The 13,352-nt window shown below is 48.4% G+C and overlaps 1 protein-coding gene across 1 annotated transcript in view; it reads right to left on the bottom strand.

The window, feature by feature from the left end:
- The window catches only part of EFCAB12 (EF-hand calcium binding domain 12), a 48,345-nt gene extending 35,348 nt beyond the window's left edge, over positions 1-12,997 (bottom strand). The window contains exons 1-4 of the mRNA XM_063662643.1: positions 12,801-12,997; positions 5,739-6,175; positions 3,244-3,438; positions 266-422 (exon numbers count right to left, since the gene is read on the bottom strand). Of these exons, the coding sequence (XP_063518713.1) occupies positions 266-422; positions 3,244-3,438; positions 5,739-6,175; positions 12,801-12,849 (838 nt within the window). The 5' untranslated portion in view covers positions 12,850-12,997. The remainder of the gene's footprint in view (positions 1-265; positions 423-3,243; positions 3,439-5,738; positions 6,176-12,800) is intronic.
- Between the last annotated feature and the right edge of the window lie 355 nt (positions 12,998-13,352).

A 13,352-nucleotide genomic window follows, 5' to 3' on the forward strand; every position in this document is an offset into this window, starting at 1 on the left:
ATGGGCTGAGTATCCTCCTCTAAGAACAAGGGCTGGGACTCATTTGTCTTTGAATGGACGCAGTGGTAGCTGGGCACTCAAGGGAATATATACTCCTTAGTTAATCTCTGGGCCTGAAAATTTCCAGAGGCTTGGCCAAACCACAGTCAGCCAAAACTGGGGAACACACTGAGGAAGTGAGTTTGGAGGAGAGGCCAAGGCTGCCTGCACCATGCTTGCTCCCAGGACGGGGAGGTGGAGGCACAGGATGGGGAGGGGTACGCACGCTCCCTTGCAGTGGCCAGGCTGCTCCTTTGCTGAGCCATAGACCACTGCTTGTAGGTATTGGCCAGGATATCCATGGTGATGGTGTTGTGCTTCCCAAGAGAGCTGAGGTAGATCACTATATCCTCCACCTCCTGGTTCTTCAGAGGGACTCTGACCTGAGGAGAGAGAAGGCCTTGAGACTAGCAGGCTCTCATCCAAACATCCTGCTCTGATGGCCAAGGCCTTACCAGCCTCCTCAGACCCCCATCCTGCTTCCAGTTTCATCCTCAACCACTCCCTACTATACCCAAGGTCCCTGCTGCAGGAGCTCAGAGCCCTTTCCCGGTCCTTGAATGAACTCTGCATTTTCTTACCTTTGCCTTTGCTCAGGCAGTTCCCCTTCTCTGCCTGAAAAACTCCTATCCCTCCTTCAAAGTCCAGTCCAGATGTCACCATCTTTATAGAGTGGATTACTTCTTCCTCTAGGGTCCCACCCCACTTCCTACCAGTCTCAATGGCAGCATCTACCATGCTGGATACGAAGCATGATTTCACATGTGGATCATCCCTATACACAAGTAACACATAAATCTCCCTTAATTCCTGGAAAATGGGATCAAGAATACTATACACCTCACTCTTTTAAGGACGATGAGCAACTCTGGAGGTGTATAATGCTTGCCAGCAACATTGGATATTCAAGGAGAAAAGTTTTAAAGGAAATATGATTTTGTTCTTCAGTTTCTTTAGACAATAGTCATTGTTCACTGAACTTTACTCAAACTCCTGGCCTCAAGTGATCCTCCTGGTTCAGCCTCCCAAAGTGCTGGGTAAACAGACGTGAGCCACTGCGCCTAGCCTTGGTCAGAACTAACTTGATCAGAACTAAGTAAGATCAGAACTCTCCTGGTGCTGGCCGGGCGTGGTGGCTCACGCTTGCAATCCCAGCACTTTAGGAGGCCCAGGTGGGTGGAATCCCTGAGGCCAGGAGTTTGAGACCAGACTGGCCAGCATGGTCAAGCCCCATCTCTACTAAAAACACAAAATTAGCCAGGCATGGGGACACATGCCTGTAATCCCAGCACCTGGGAGGCTGAGGCAGGAGAATCCCTTGAACCAGGGAGAGGGAGGTTGCAGTGACCCAAGACTGGGCCATTGCACTGCGGCCTGGGTGACAAGAACGAAGCTCAATCTCAAAAAAAAAAAAAAAAAAAAAAAAACAAAAAACAAACAAAAAAAAAATGAACTCTCTCCTGGTGCTAAAGAATGTAACATTTAACCTTTTGGTTATGGAGATTAAAGACCATTATCTTTAAATGCTTTGAAATGTTGTTGAGATAATTACATATCTTAAAACGTGTGAGAAAACTGGTAATAATTTAAAACCACGAAAGACATCACAGTCAACTTCCTAAAGTTGTTTAAGGTATTTGTTGTTGTTGTTTGGGTTTCTTTTAAGTTGAGATCTTGCTCTGTTACCCAGGCTGGAGTGTAGTGGTGTGATCATAGCTCACTGCAGCCTCTAACTCCTGGGCTCAAGTGATCCTCCCATCTGACCCTCCCATGTAGCTGGGACTACAGGTGTGTGCCACCACACTGGGCTAAGTTTTTTAATTTTTTGTAGAGATGGGGGTCTCACTATGTTACCCAGGCTGATCTCAAGCTCTTGGCCTCAAGCAATCTTCTCACTTTGGCCTTCCAAAGTGTTGGGGGTTACAGGCGTGCGCCGTCATGCCAGGGTAAAGTATCTTGCATTCAAAATATATAAAAACGTAATTCATCTAGACTTGGGTTAGCAAGTTAGCAAGCTTTTTCTATAAAAAGTCAGATAAGGCCAGGTGCAGTGGCTCATGCCTGTAATCCCAGCACTTTGGGAGGCTGAGGCAGGTGGATCACAAGGTCAAGAGATCGAGACCATCCTGGCCAACATGGTGAAACCCCTTCTCTACTAAAAATACAAAAATGAGCCGGGCATGGTGGTACACGCCTATAGTCCCAACTACTTGGGAGTCTGAGGCAGGAAAATCGCTTGAACCTGGGAGGCGGAGGTTGCAGTGAGCCAAGATCGCACCACCGCACTCCAGCCTGGTGACAGAGTGAGACTCTGTCTCAAAAAAAAAAAAAACAAAAAACCTCAGATAATAAATATTTTATGTTTGGCTAGCCATACGGTCTGTGTCATACTGCTCAACTCTGCCATTGTAGCATGAAAGCAGCCATAGACAATTCAAGGATGAATGAGTGTGGCTGTGTTCCAATAAAACTTTATTTAAAAAACAGGAAGCAGGCTGGACTTGTCTCTTGAGCCACAGTTTGCAGACCTCTGCTAGGCCGATACAACTTTCCATGACGATGGAAATGTTCCACATCTGTGCAGTCCAGTAGAGGAGCTACTTGCCACATGTGACTACTGAGCACTCAAAATGTGTGGCTGGTGTGATTGAAAGACTGGATTTTTAAATTTATAATTGATTTACATTAATAAATGGCCAGTGAAAGTAAAAGTGTAGTCCATGGACCAGTACTACAGGCATCACCAGGAGCTGGTTAGAAATACAGCATCTTTTGATGACCCACAGATGTGCTGGGTCAGAAGCTGCATTTCGACAGGACCCCCATGTAACTTACATGCCAGTGACAGTTGGAGACACTCTACCAGCTTTCTCTGATCTCAGTTTTGGGGTCTGCTGTGCAAGACAGGGATTCCCCAAGGTAGCTGGCTGGTTATGAGGTCGACTCCGTGACTTTCCATTCAGGTGGAGGTTTTCAAGGTCAGACTGGCGCAGGGCAGATATTAAGGATCTGATTTGGCCACAAGTTAATCCATATTTTCCAATCTGGCTTTATAAGTAATAAGGCTGACAGTTTGCACTCCTTGTGTCTACTTCTCAGTTGAACCAGAACCCAGCATGGGGCGGGGGGGCGGGGGTGGCAAAGAGGGAGTACATGGACATCCTGCCCACTTAGGCCCATCCAGAGAAAGCAGGTGGCACTTACTGCCTTTACAGCCGTGATGAACTCCTCCCTGGTGATTCTCTGGTTCTCACCCTGGCCCACCTTGTGAAATATCTCCAGGATCTTGATCTTGCGGCTATGCAGGTAGGAGTACATGACCGACAGGGCAGGGGGCTCGGGCAGCTGGAGCTGGGGCACCATCTGGCAGGACAGCCGGGCGAGCCGGGGGGCTTTCTTCTGGAAGAGGTGAGAGGGTAGGGCAGAGGAGAGAGTTCAAAGGAGACAGGCCAGGGGGATGCAGTCCCCAGAGGTAGGGACTAAGGAGAGGCCGAGCAGCTCTAAATAGCAGGATAGAGTACAAACGGCACTGGGTTCAGGGCAACTGTGTTTGGCCACAAAATGCCTGGGAGACTTTGCTTCTCTGAGCCTTGGTTTTCTCATCTGAAAAACACAAGGCTTGGACAATATAGGAACTAAAATTTGATTCTTATCCACATCTCTCCTGTCAAACCAGTCAGTATCCGTAATCCCACTGGTCTGGTCTCTCAGTGCACCAAAACCTATACCCTTCCCTGGAGCCAGGTGGAGACCCCCCATCCCCGCCCCCAGCCTTTGCATCTGCTATAGGCCTCCTGCCTGGAAGACTTTTCTCTCTTTCTCTATCTGTCCAAATCCTCCTCCTCCAATTCCAGGTGAAAAGGCATATTTTGTAATGATGATAATCCTCTACTTTGGTGCAGCACTGGACAGTTTACAAAGGGCCTTCCCATTCCCTAGGGTATTGTTCCTCTGTGCTCCTCCCGGGGTGCTTATTATAATAGAGACCCACCTCTATTAATGGCCTGTAGCAAACTGTAGAGCCATTAATCCGATGTGTCTGCCTCCCCCCACTAACATGTGAACACCTTGTGCTAAGGCTTAATGTTTGTCCCCTCCAAAACACATGTTTAAACTGAACATGACTTTTGCTAAGCCACTTGGCACATGTGACTATTGAGCACTCAAAATGTGGCTGGTGTGATTGAGGGACTGGATTTTTAAATTTATAATTAATTTACATTATTAAATAGCTAGCAAAAGTAAAAGTGTGGTCCGTGGACCAGTACCACAGGCATCACCAGGAGCTCGTTAGAAACACAGCATCTTTTGATGACCCACAGATGGGCTGGGTCAGAAACAACTTAATACTGTTATCAACATAATGGTATTAAGAGGTGGGGCCTTTAAGAGGTGATTGGGTCATGAGGGGGTCTGCTCTCATGAATCCATTAATTCATTTATGGATTAATGGATTAATGGGCTAAGGATTAATTGGTTATTATGGAAGAGGGTTAGTTATCATGAGTGGGATCTGCTAGAAAAGCCAGTTTGGCTCCCTCTCATGCACCCCCTCACCCTGAGATGCCTTCCATCATGTAGGATTAGGATGCAGCATGAGGCCGTCCCTAGAGGCTGACCAGTCAAGTATTCAGATGACTGTGGCCCAGGCCAACATCCTGACTGCAACCTCATGAGGACTTTCAGCCTCTAGGAATGTGAGCCAAAAAAACTCTTTTATTTATAAATTACCCAATATCAGGTCTTCTGTGATAGCAAGAGAAGCCAGGCTAAGACACCCTGGAAGTAAGACCATGTCTTATTAACAGTGTATCCCCATCTCCCACCTTTATACTGAACAAAGCCCCGGCTGTAGGAAGACAGACAGTAATTGTTTCCTGAAGGAATAAATGATCCTATGAATTAGGTATGAGGTATTACCTAATTCACAATAAGAAATCAGGCTCAGAGATGTAAAGGGTTTTCCCAATGCCACACAGCAGGTAAGCAGTACAGCTGCATTTCTAACCCAAGTCTGGTTCTTATTCTTAGACACTATGCTGCTGGCAGAAGAGGGTGTGTTAGACCCATGAAATTAGGATTTTGGCTATAATAACAGCAAGGACTGACCCTGAAGTTTCTGGGCCAACCAACCCAATGGACACTTGTGAGATTACAATAATAATACAGATGGAAATCATGTTTGAGCGCTCACTATGTGCCCAATAGCGTCCTAGGCACCTTATATAAATGAATCCATTTAGACATCATAGCGACCCCAGGAGGTAGGAACAATGGTTATCTCCATTTTATAGATGAGAAAACTGAGACCCAAATGGTACAGCTAGGAAGTAGCAGAGCTATGTTTAAACCCAACTTATCTGACCTCTTATCCCAAGGAAATGTCACAGAGAGAGGCCAATATCCTGACTGCAACCTCATGAGAGACTCTGAGCCAGAGCGACCCAGCAAAGCTACTCCCAGATTCCTGACTCTAGAAACTGTGTGTGATCATAAATATTTGTTGCTTTCAGTCATTTGGGGGTGTTTGTTATGCAGCAATAGATAACTAGATAACTAATACACCTCCCTCTCAAGACTTCTGTTTGCTCCTCTGTGAAATGGGGTGAACTATCCCTATCCAGCCTAACCCAAGGGAATAAAATAATGATGCATCCCTAAACCCTTGGTGTCTTCATCTGGCAAATGGGGCTGCTCACCCTGGTGGTCCTGGTAGTTGCCTGGGAGGCATTTGGCTGGGCACTCTGCTCCTCATGGATCACGTGTAAGACCTTGGCCTCTGAAGGTGTGATGCTGGGCTTGTTCTCCAGCCACCTCTTTACATTACCAAAGGACTCTAGCTCCTGCCGCAGCTTCGCCCTCCGGCTTAGCCAGGTCTTCCTGTCCTCTGGCTGCTCTTGGATATCTCTAGCTTCCAGAGCTTTGAAGCTGGGTATGGGCTTTGGGGGAGCCTGTGGTTGGGATGCAGGATTAATGGGCGTCCGATCCTCCTTGCAAGGCACCATGATGATTCGCCGGCGGGTCTGAGGCAGGCGGAAGTCCTTCTGCTTGAACTGCTTGAAGCAGTGGGCAATGACCAGTTCAGGATCAAAGACAGTGGCATTTTCATTGATGGGAGTCTTAGACGGACAGAGTCCTTGGGGTAAGAGAGTTAAAAGGTGAGTTTCTTTCTGGAAGAGGACTGAAAGGAGCCAGGAAGGAAAAACGCTTTTGCTCCAGGCTGGGTATCAGGGGCCCTGGATCCCAGGCCAGGCTTTATCATTGTCTTGCTGTAATGGTAAGGATAATTTCATCTAATGTTACCGGGTGCTCCCAACAGCAGGCAGCAAGCTAAGGGCTCTATATGCTCTTATTTCATCTTCTCCACACCCAGCCCCCAACACTCCCATTGGCAATCAGAATGAACTTTTAAAGATGCCAGTCTGATCTTGTGTGATCATCTGAGGCAGCACAGTATTAAGAGCAGAGGCTTTGGGGCCAGAATGTTCTTCGGTCTGAGTCCTGGCCCTGCCACCTACTGGCTGCATGATCTTGAGCAACCACTTAACTTCCCTGTCTCAACCTCTGCATTGGTAAAATGGGCATAATGATGGTAACCTATTTTATTGGATGAGAAGGATGTTAAAATCAGTCAATTTATTAGAGTTGCTTTGTACATAATATATCTGCTATTATTGGTATATACTTACCATGCACTCATTTTGAAGCCCTTCCATGACTTTTGATAGCCCTTAAAATGAAGTCCCATGCCTCTCTTCTGTCAGCCTGTCCCCCTAATCCCTTGCTTCTCTTTCCTTACTATGTCCTGGACACCTGGGCTTCTCTCTGTTTGCTGAGTGGTCCCAGCCTCATCCTGACTAGGGGTTGGCACGTGCTCCTCCCTCTAGCAGGTGTGCTCCCTCCCCATCCACACCCTGGGCACTCTTCCTCATCCTCCAGGCCCCATCTTTGCATCACAACCTGCACTTTCCTTCAGACCACTTATCACAACTGGGTACATCAAGGGCTGAAAACTGGTGGCCCTCATGCTGAATGAGGGCTGAGGTCTTGTTTTGTTTGACACCTTACTTGATATTTTTCAATCTGAGCTACTTTGGGCTGAGGCATTGCCCTCTCCAGCTTGCCACAGGCTCCCCCATTCCTTAATGTCTCACAGGCAGCTCATTTTCTTTATTAAGTCCTCGCTTTGGGCAGCAATTTGCCTTTGAGACCCGTGGTGCAATTATTTGGTTGATGTTTATTTTTTCTAGTAGACTATGAGCTCCATGAAGACTGTAAACCTATCTCTCTTGTTCCCGACTGGAGCCCTGACACCTCCACAGAGTCTACATATAATGGGAACTCAGTAAATATTTGGTGAGTGACAAATGGACAGACCTACGATGCTGGTACTATGATTATGCCCATTTTGCAGATAAGGACATTGAGGCCTAGAGAGGCCCAAGGTCACTCAGTTGATTAGTAGCAGAGCTGAGACATGAACTTCAGTTTGTCTGGCCCCAGAGCTCGGCTCTTAGCTGTTACTTGATATTACCCAGGGCTGTCACCCAATCCTGATGAATCTCAAGTATTTTACTTCTGAAATGGTATAAACTCTGCTCTATCGACCTCTTGAAGTTGTTATGAAGATCAAATGAGATAATAGTTTGAAAGTGTTCTAAAAAATAAGGGGCCAGGCATGGTAGCTTATGCCTGTAATCCAAGCACTTTGGGAGGCTGAGGCGGGAGGATTGCTTGAGCCCAGGAGTTCAAGACCAGCCTGGACAAGATAGTGAGACCTCATCTGTACAAAAAAATTTAAAAACTAGCCGGGCATGGTGGTGCACGCCTGTAGTCACAGCTCCTTAGGAGGCTGAGGTGGGAGGATCACTTGAGCCTGGAAGGTCAAGGCTACAGTGAGCTGAGATTACCCTCATTGTACTCCAGCCTGGGCAACAGAAACCCTTTTTCAAAAAAATAAAAAAAAATCAGAAGGGATATAACAATCTTATTGGAAATACTGTCACTGTCATTTTCCTCCTAAAATCCAAACTCCCTTGCTTAAAACCTGTCCATGGCTCCCAAATGCCTCTAGAATAAAGTTCAAGCTCCTTAACCTGGCCCTACCTGGTCCTCTCGCCCCTACCAGCCTCTCCGATTTTTCTGGCTCCTTCTGCCTTCCCTATTGTTTGTATCCAAACAGATCTGCCCCACCAACACACACACAAGCCATGCTGTTTCCTCCCCATGACATGCTCTTCTCCCTCCCTGCTTCACTTCTTGATCCCTGGACTCACCCTTTGAGACTCAGCTCAGGCATCCCGGCCCCTTGAAGCCCTCCCACTCCCCATCTCATGGGCCCTCTGGGTCCCATAGCCCCCATACTTAGTCCCATCATAAGCATTTACCATATTTTTCTGAAATGAAGATACTTTCTGCATCTTTCTTTCCCAACAGCCTCTAAGTTTCCCAGTGACAAGGACTGTGTCTTAGATCCCCTGTGTCCTCGGTGCCCAGCCTGGCCCAAAGTGGACATTCAGTACATTTGTTAAGTCTCTTTACAAGGCCCATGTGTTCCTTTCATAGTCAGCAAATAATAAAGGTAAACATCATGGTATGGTTTGCATCTGTGTCCTTGCCCAAATCTCATGTTAAATTATAATCCCCATTGTTGGAGGAGGGGCCTAGTGGGAGGTGATTGGATCATGGGAGAGGACTTCCCCCTTGCTGTTCTCATGAGAGCCAGTGCTCACAAGATCTGGTTGTTTGAAAGAGTAGCACCTCCCCCGGCTCTCTCTTCCTCTTTCTTGGGTTATGTAAGATGTGCCTGTCTTTGCCTTCCGCCATGATTGTAAGTTTCCTGAGGCCTCCCCAGCCATGCTTCCTGTACAGCCTGAGGAACTGTGAGTCAATTAAACCTCATTTCTTTATAAATTACCTAGTCTGAGGTAGTTCTTTATAGCAATGCTAGAACAGATATTACACATCAATAGGGATGGAAGTGAACACTTCTAAACAACACATGTATCATTACTTTGACCACAAGAAAGTTCATTCCCAGCAGGGGATGACTGAGAATGTAGTCATTCATCAAATCAGTATTTACTGAGAATCCCCCAGGGCTTGATGCTGTACCAGGTGCAGATTAAACTAGGCTGGGCACCTACCATGGTTCACCCGTTCTCAGTCCACCCAATGGAACAAGGTGGGGCACCCAGAGGGTAACAAGATGTTCTCAGTTGGGGGAGAAATGCTGACTGTGGGACCTGGGAGGGCATCAAGGAAGAGGTGTCTTTGATGTGGATCTTCAAGAATGGTCTGGCTTCACGGGGTGGAGGGGCAGGGATGGGGAAAGGTCAGGAGTGGGATTTGGGGATTTTAGGGTCACCAGACAGTTCCACATGTTGGGAGCCCACTGTGTGTAAAGGAGGAGGTTAGTGGGAAATAAGGTTGGCGTCATCTCAAATGCCAGGCTAAGAGATTGAAACTTTACCCTGCAGGCCTCGGGAACACAAAACCTGCTCCCCACAGGTCTTGCTGCTCTCATTTGGGTCCTCCCGAGACCCCCAATCCATGTTCTGCCCTCAGCCAGGAGAGCCTTACAAATGTAAATTCACAGTCTGTCCCTCCCCCATTTGAAACCATTCAATGGATTCTTAGTGCTCTTTGAATAAATACCTGCCTCCTTCTGTGGCCTACAAAGCTGCCTTCACTGGCCCTGCTCCCCACTCTTCCCTTGTCACCTTCCAGCCCCCACCCCCTCACTCATGTGGTCCCAGCTGCTGTCCTCCTTTCTGTTGTCCGAGGTGCCTGGTTCCTTCCTGGATCTGGGTTTTCAGTTTTTGCATTTGCTGTGCCCTCTGAAGAGCACTGCATTCCCCAGGGCTTCCCCTGGCCGAGTCCTTCTCCTCACATAGTTCTAAACCTGCACCAGCCCCTGACTCCACTTTCCAAGGGTGCCTGCCCACCACACCCTCTTCAGGAGGCTTCATTCTAGTGCTCTTTGGAGTCCTGTGTCCATTGACAGAAAGGGAAATGTGCTCTTATAATAAAAGAGGCTGTCATTGTGTAGTTATGGGTAGAGACTACGTGACAATGTTCCTAGGAAATTGGTGAGGAAATCTCTCAGACGCCAACTAGTTCAATCACCTGCCCAGGTCAGGGACGCTCTCCTCAATGCCACTGGCAGACTTTGCCTCTGTTTATATATCTCCAGTGATGTGGAGCTTTCTGCTTAACATGGTGGACACTAAACTCTGACCGCTAGAAAATACTTCCTTATATTGACCCAGAATTTGTTTCCCTGGACTTTCTACCCCTTGGTTCTAGTCCTCCCCATGGATGTCCCAGAAAACACACTTGTTCTCTCTTTTCTCGGACAGCCTATAGGTGTCTGGAAACAATTCCACTCTTTCTTGAAATTCTCCCTGCTCTTGGCTTGATTCAATCTCTTGCTATATCCAATTCTACCTCTCCGGCTACTGTTTTTGGGCCCCTCTTTTGCTGATTACTCCTTAAAGGTTGTTGCTTCCAGGCTTATACCCAGGGTCTCTTCTTTTTTCAAATAATCCCTTCCACTCTCATGTTTCTATGACCTTCTGTATGCTGGGGACATCCATACCAATATTTTTGACTTAGAATTAGCTCCAAGTTTATACCTCCAGTTGTTCCTAAAACATCTCCACCTGGATGGCTTACAGGGATCTTTTTTTTTTTTTTTTTTGAGATGGACTCTTGCTCTGTTGCCCAGGCTAAAGTGCAGTGGCACGATCTTGGCTCACTGCAAGCTCTGCCTCCCGGGTTCATGCCATTCTCCTGCCTCAGCCTCCCGAGTAGCTGGGACTACAAGCGTCCACCACCACGCCTGGCTAATTTTTTGTGTTTTTAGTAGAGACGGGGTTTCACCGTGTTAGCCAGGATGGTCTCGATCTCCTGACCTCATGATCTGCCTGCCTCGGCCTCCCAAAGTTCTGGGATTACAGGCGTGAGCCACCGCGCCCAGCCAGGTATCTTTTTTTATTATTTATTTTTAATTGAGATAGGGTCTTGCTCTGTTCCCCAAGCTGGAGTACAGTGGCTCAATCATAGCTCACTGCAGCCTTGGACTCCTAGGCTCAAATGATCCTCCCAGCTCAGCCTCCTGAGTAGCTAGGGCTACAGGTGCATGCTATTACGCCCGGCTAACTTTTTTTTTTTTTTTTTTTTTTGAGATGGAGTCTCGCTCTGTCACCCAGGCTGGAGTGCAATGGCACGATCTCGGCTCACTGCAAGCTCCGCCTCCCTGGTTCACGCCATTCTCCTGCCTCAGCCTCCTGAGTAGCTGGGACTACAGGCGCCTGCCACCATGCCCGGCTAATTTTTTGTATTTTTAGTAGAGACAGGGTTTCACTGTGTTAGCCAGGATGGTCTCTATCTCCTGACCTCGTGATCCACCCACCTCAGCCTCCTAAAGTGCTGAGATTACAGGCGTGAGCCACCCCGCCCAGGCCCGGCTAACTTTTAAAAACAATTTTGTAGAGATGGTATCTCACTATGTTGCCCAGGCTATTCTCAAACTCCTGGGCTCAAGCAATCCTCCTGCCTCAGCTTCCCACAGTGCTGGGATTACAGGCGGGAGATACTGTGCCCAGCCACTGACAAGGATCTTAAACTCAACCAACCAAGACTGGATTTGTCTTTGTGCCCCTGCTCCCACTAACTGGGTCCTTTGCGTACGTTCTCTATCTCTGTGGAAGACATCTCCATTTACCAGGTCCCCCAGCTGCCAACTTGAGAACCATCTTTATTTGCCCCTTCTGTGTTTCCTGACCAACCAGCCCCCAAGTCCCTGTAGTTCCCTCTAGCCTGGGCCTTCTCCCTCACCTCCCAGCATCTTTAGCTTGAGCATTTGACCAGAGCCCTGACCTGTGTGCCTGGGAAAGGTGGCCAGCCTCTCCAGCTCTCCCTGTTTCTCCACTGGGCATTAATGTGTTCAGTGCTGGAGAAGGGGCATGGAGAAGACCTTCAGTCTTCAAGCTTTATAGCCCCAGCTCTCATCTCCCCACACCAACATTCTGAGTCTGCCAACTCAGTCTCAGGTCTTTTCTGACTCCTCCCAGTCCAGTCCTGCCACTCCCAGTGGCCTCTCCATCTCCTGGCTTGCGGGATCTTTTATGATCTTGTCCCTTCTGACCTCTCTCACCTCATTTCCAGAGACACCAGACCTCTTGGGGCATGCTGTTTCCTTGCCCGAAATGCTTTTCCTTCCCCTTTTGGTTTGGAGAACTCCTTTTTATCCTTTAAGCTCCAGTGTAAAGATCTTTTCCAAAAGCTTGGAACTGTTCCTCCCCATCCCATACCCTCAGCACACCTTTTACTCCTGGGTGTCATCCCTTGGCCCGGCATTCACCCCTTCTTATTCTGTAATTATCCATTTATCTCTGTCCTTTACCCGTGAAGCTGCATTGTTTTGCCAAGAACTTGGTCCCCAGCACATTACTGCCAAAACCTTGAAGACTGGTCTTCTCCATGCCTCTCCTCCAGTACTGAATACACTAATGTCCCGCAGAGAAACAGGGCGAGCTGGAGGGCTCCCGTCACATGGGTCGGGCCTCTGGTTCCTCCAACTAGGCTCAGGTGGAAATCTCAGAAATGTACATGACCTGCCCCCGACTCCATGGCAACCCTTCACCCAGAGGGGGTCGGCACAATAAGATCTGTGGCTGAGTTTTTGCCCTCATCCCACTTTCACGCGTCCTTAGGGCGCTGAGCGCTCCCTGCAGACGCTTCTTCCCGGGGCTTACCGAGCAGCGACAAGAACAGACTGTGGTACGCTTCATAGTCGTCGTCCATGGTCGTGGTGCTGGGAGGGGGTGCTGAAGGGCGTGTGTGAATGTGTGTCGATGTGGGCTTGCTTGCGTAGGGGTACCGGGGTATCAGATAAACCGTAACTCCAAGTCGTGCGAAAGGCGCTCAGCTCCGACTGCATAAGCAACCTGTTGCCGTGGCTACGGACGCCCCGCGCCAATTGGCTGAGCGCTGCCACGTGTCAAGAGCGAGCCCGCCCTGCCGAGCGCCTGCTAACCCCACCTCCTTTTCGTCGAATTCTGGAAGGGGCAGCGAGCAAATCCACCCCATGCCCAGTTCTGGGCTTGGTGAAAGGCGAGATTTCTTCGTTCGGCCCAGTGGTCCCTGACTCTAGTGTAGAAAGTCTCCGGTTTTCCCGTGAAATGTGGGATCTTCCGCAGGTCTCCATATCTCTAGGCCTGTTTTCTCATCGGAAAAATAGGCCCTGCCTCCTCCAGAGGGTTAGGAAGAACCAAAGTGAGCTGTGGCCAGATAGAGGTGTTTGGTAT

Source organism: Pongo pygmaeus, chromosome 2, assembly GCF_028885625.2.
Source record: "Pongo pygmaeus isolate AG05252 chromosome 2, NHGRI_mPonPyg2-v2.0_pri, whole genome shotgun sequence".
Lineage (NCBI taxonomy): Eukaryota > Metazoa > Chordata > Mammalia > Primates > Hominidae > Pongo > Pongo pygmaeus.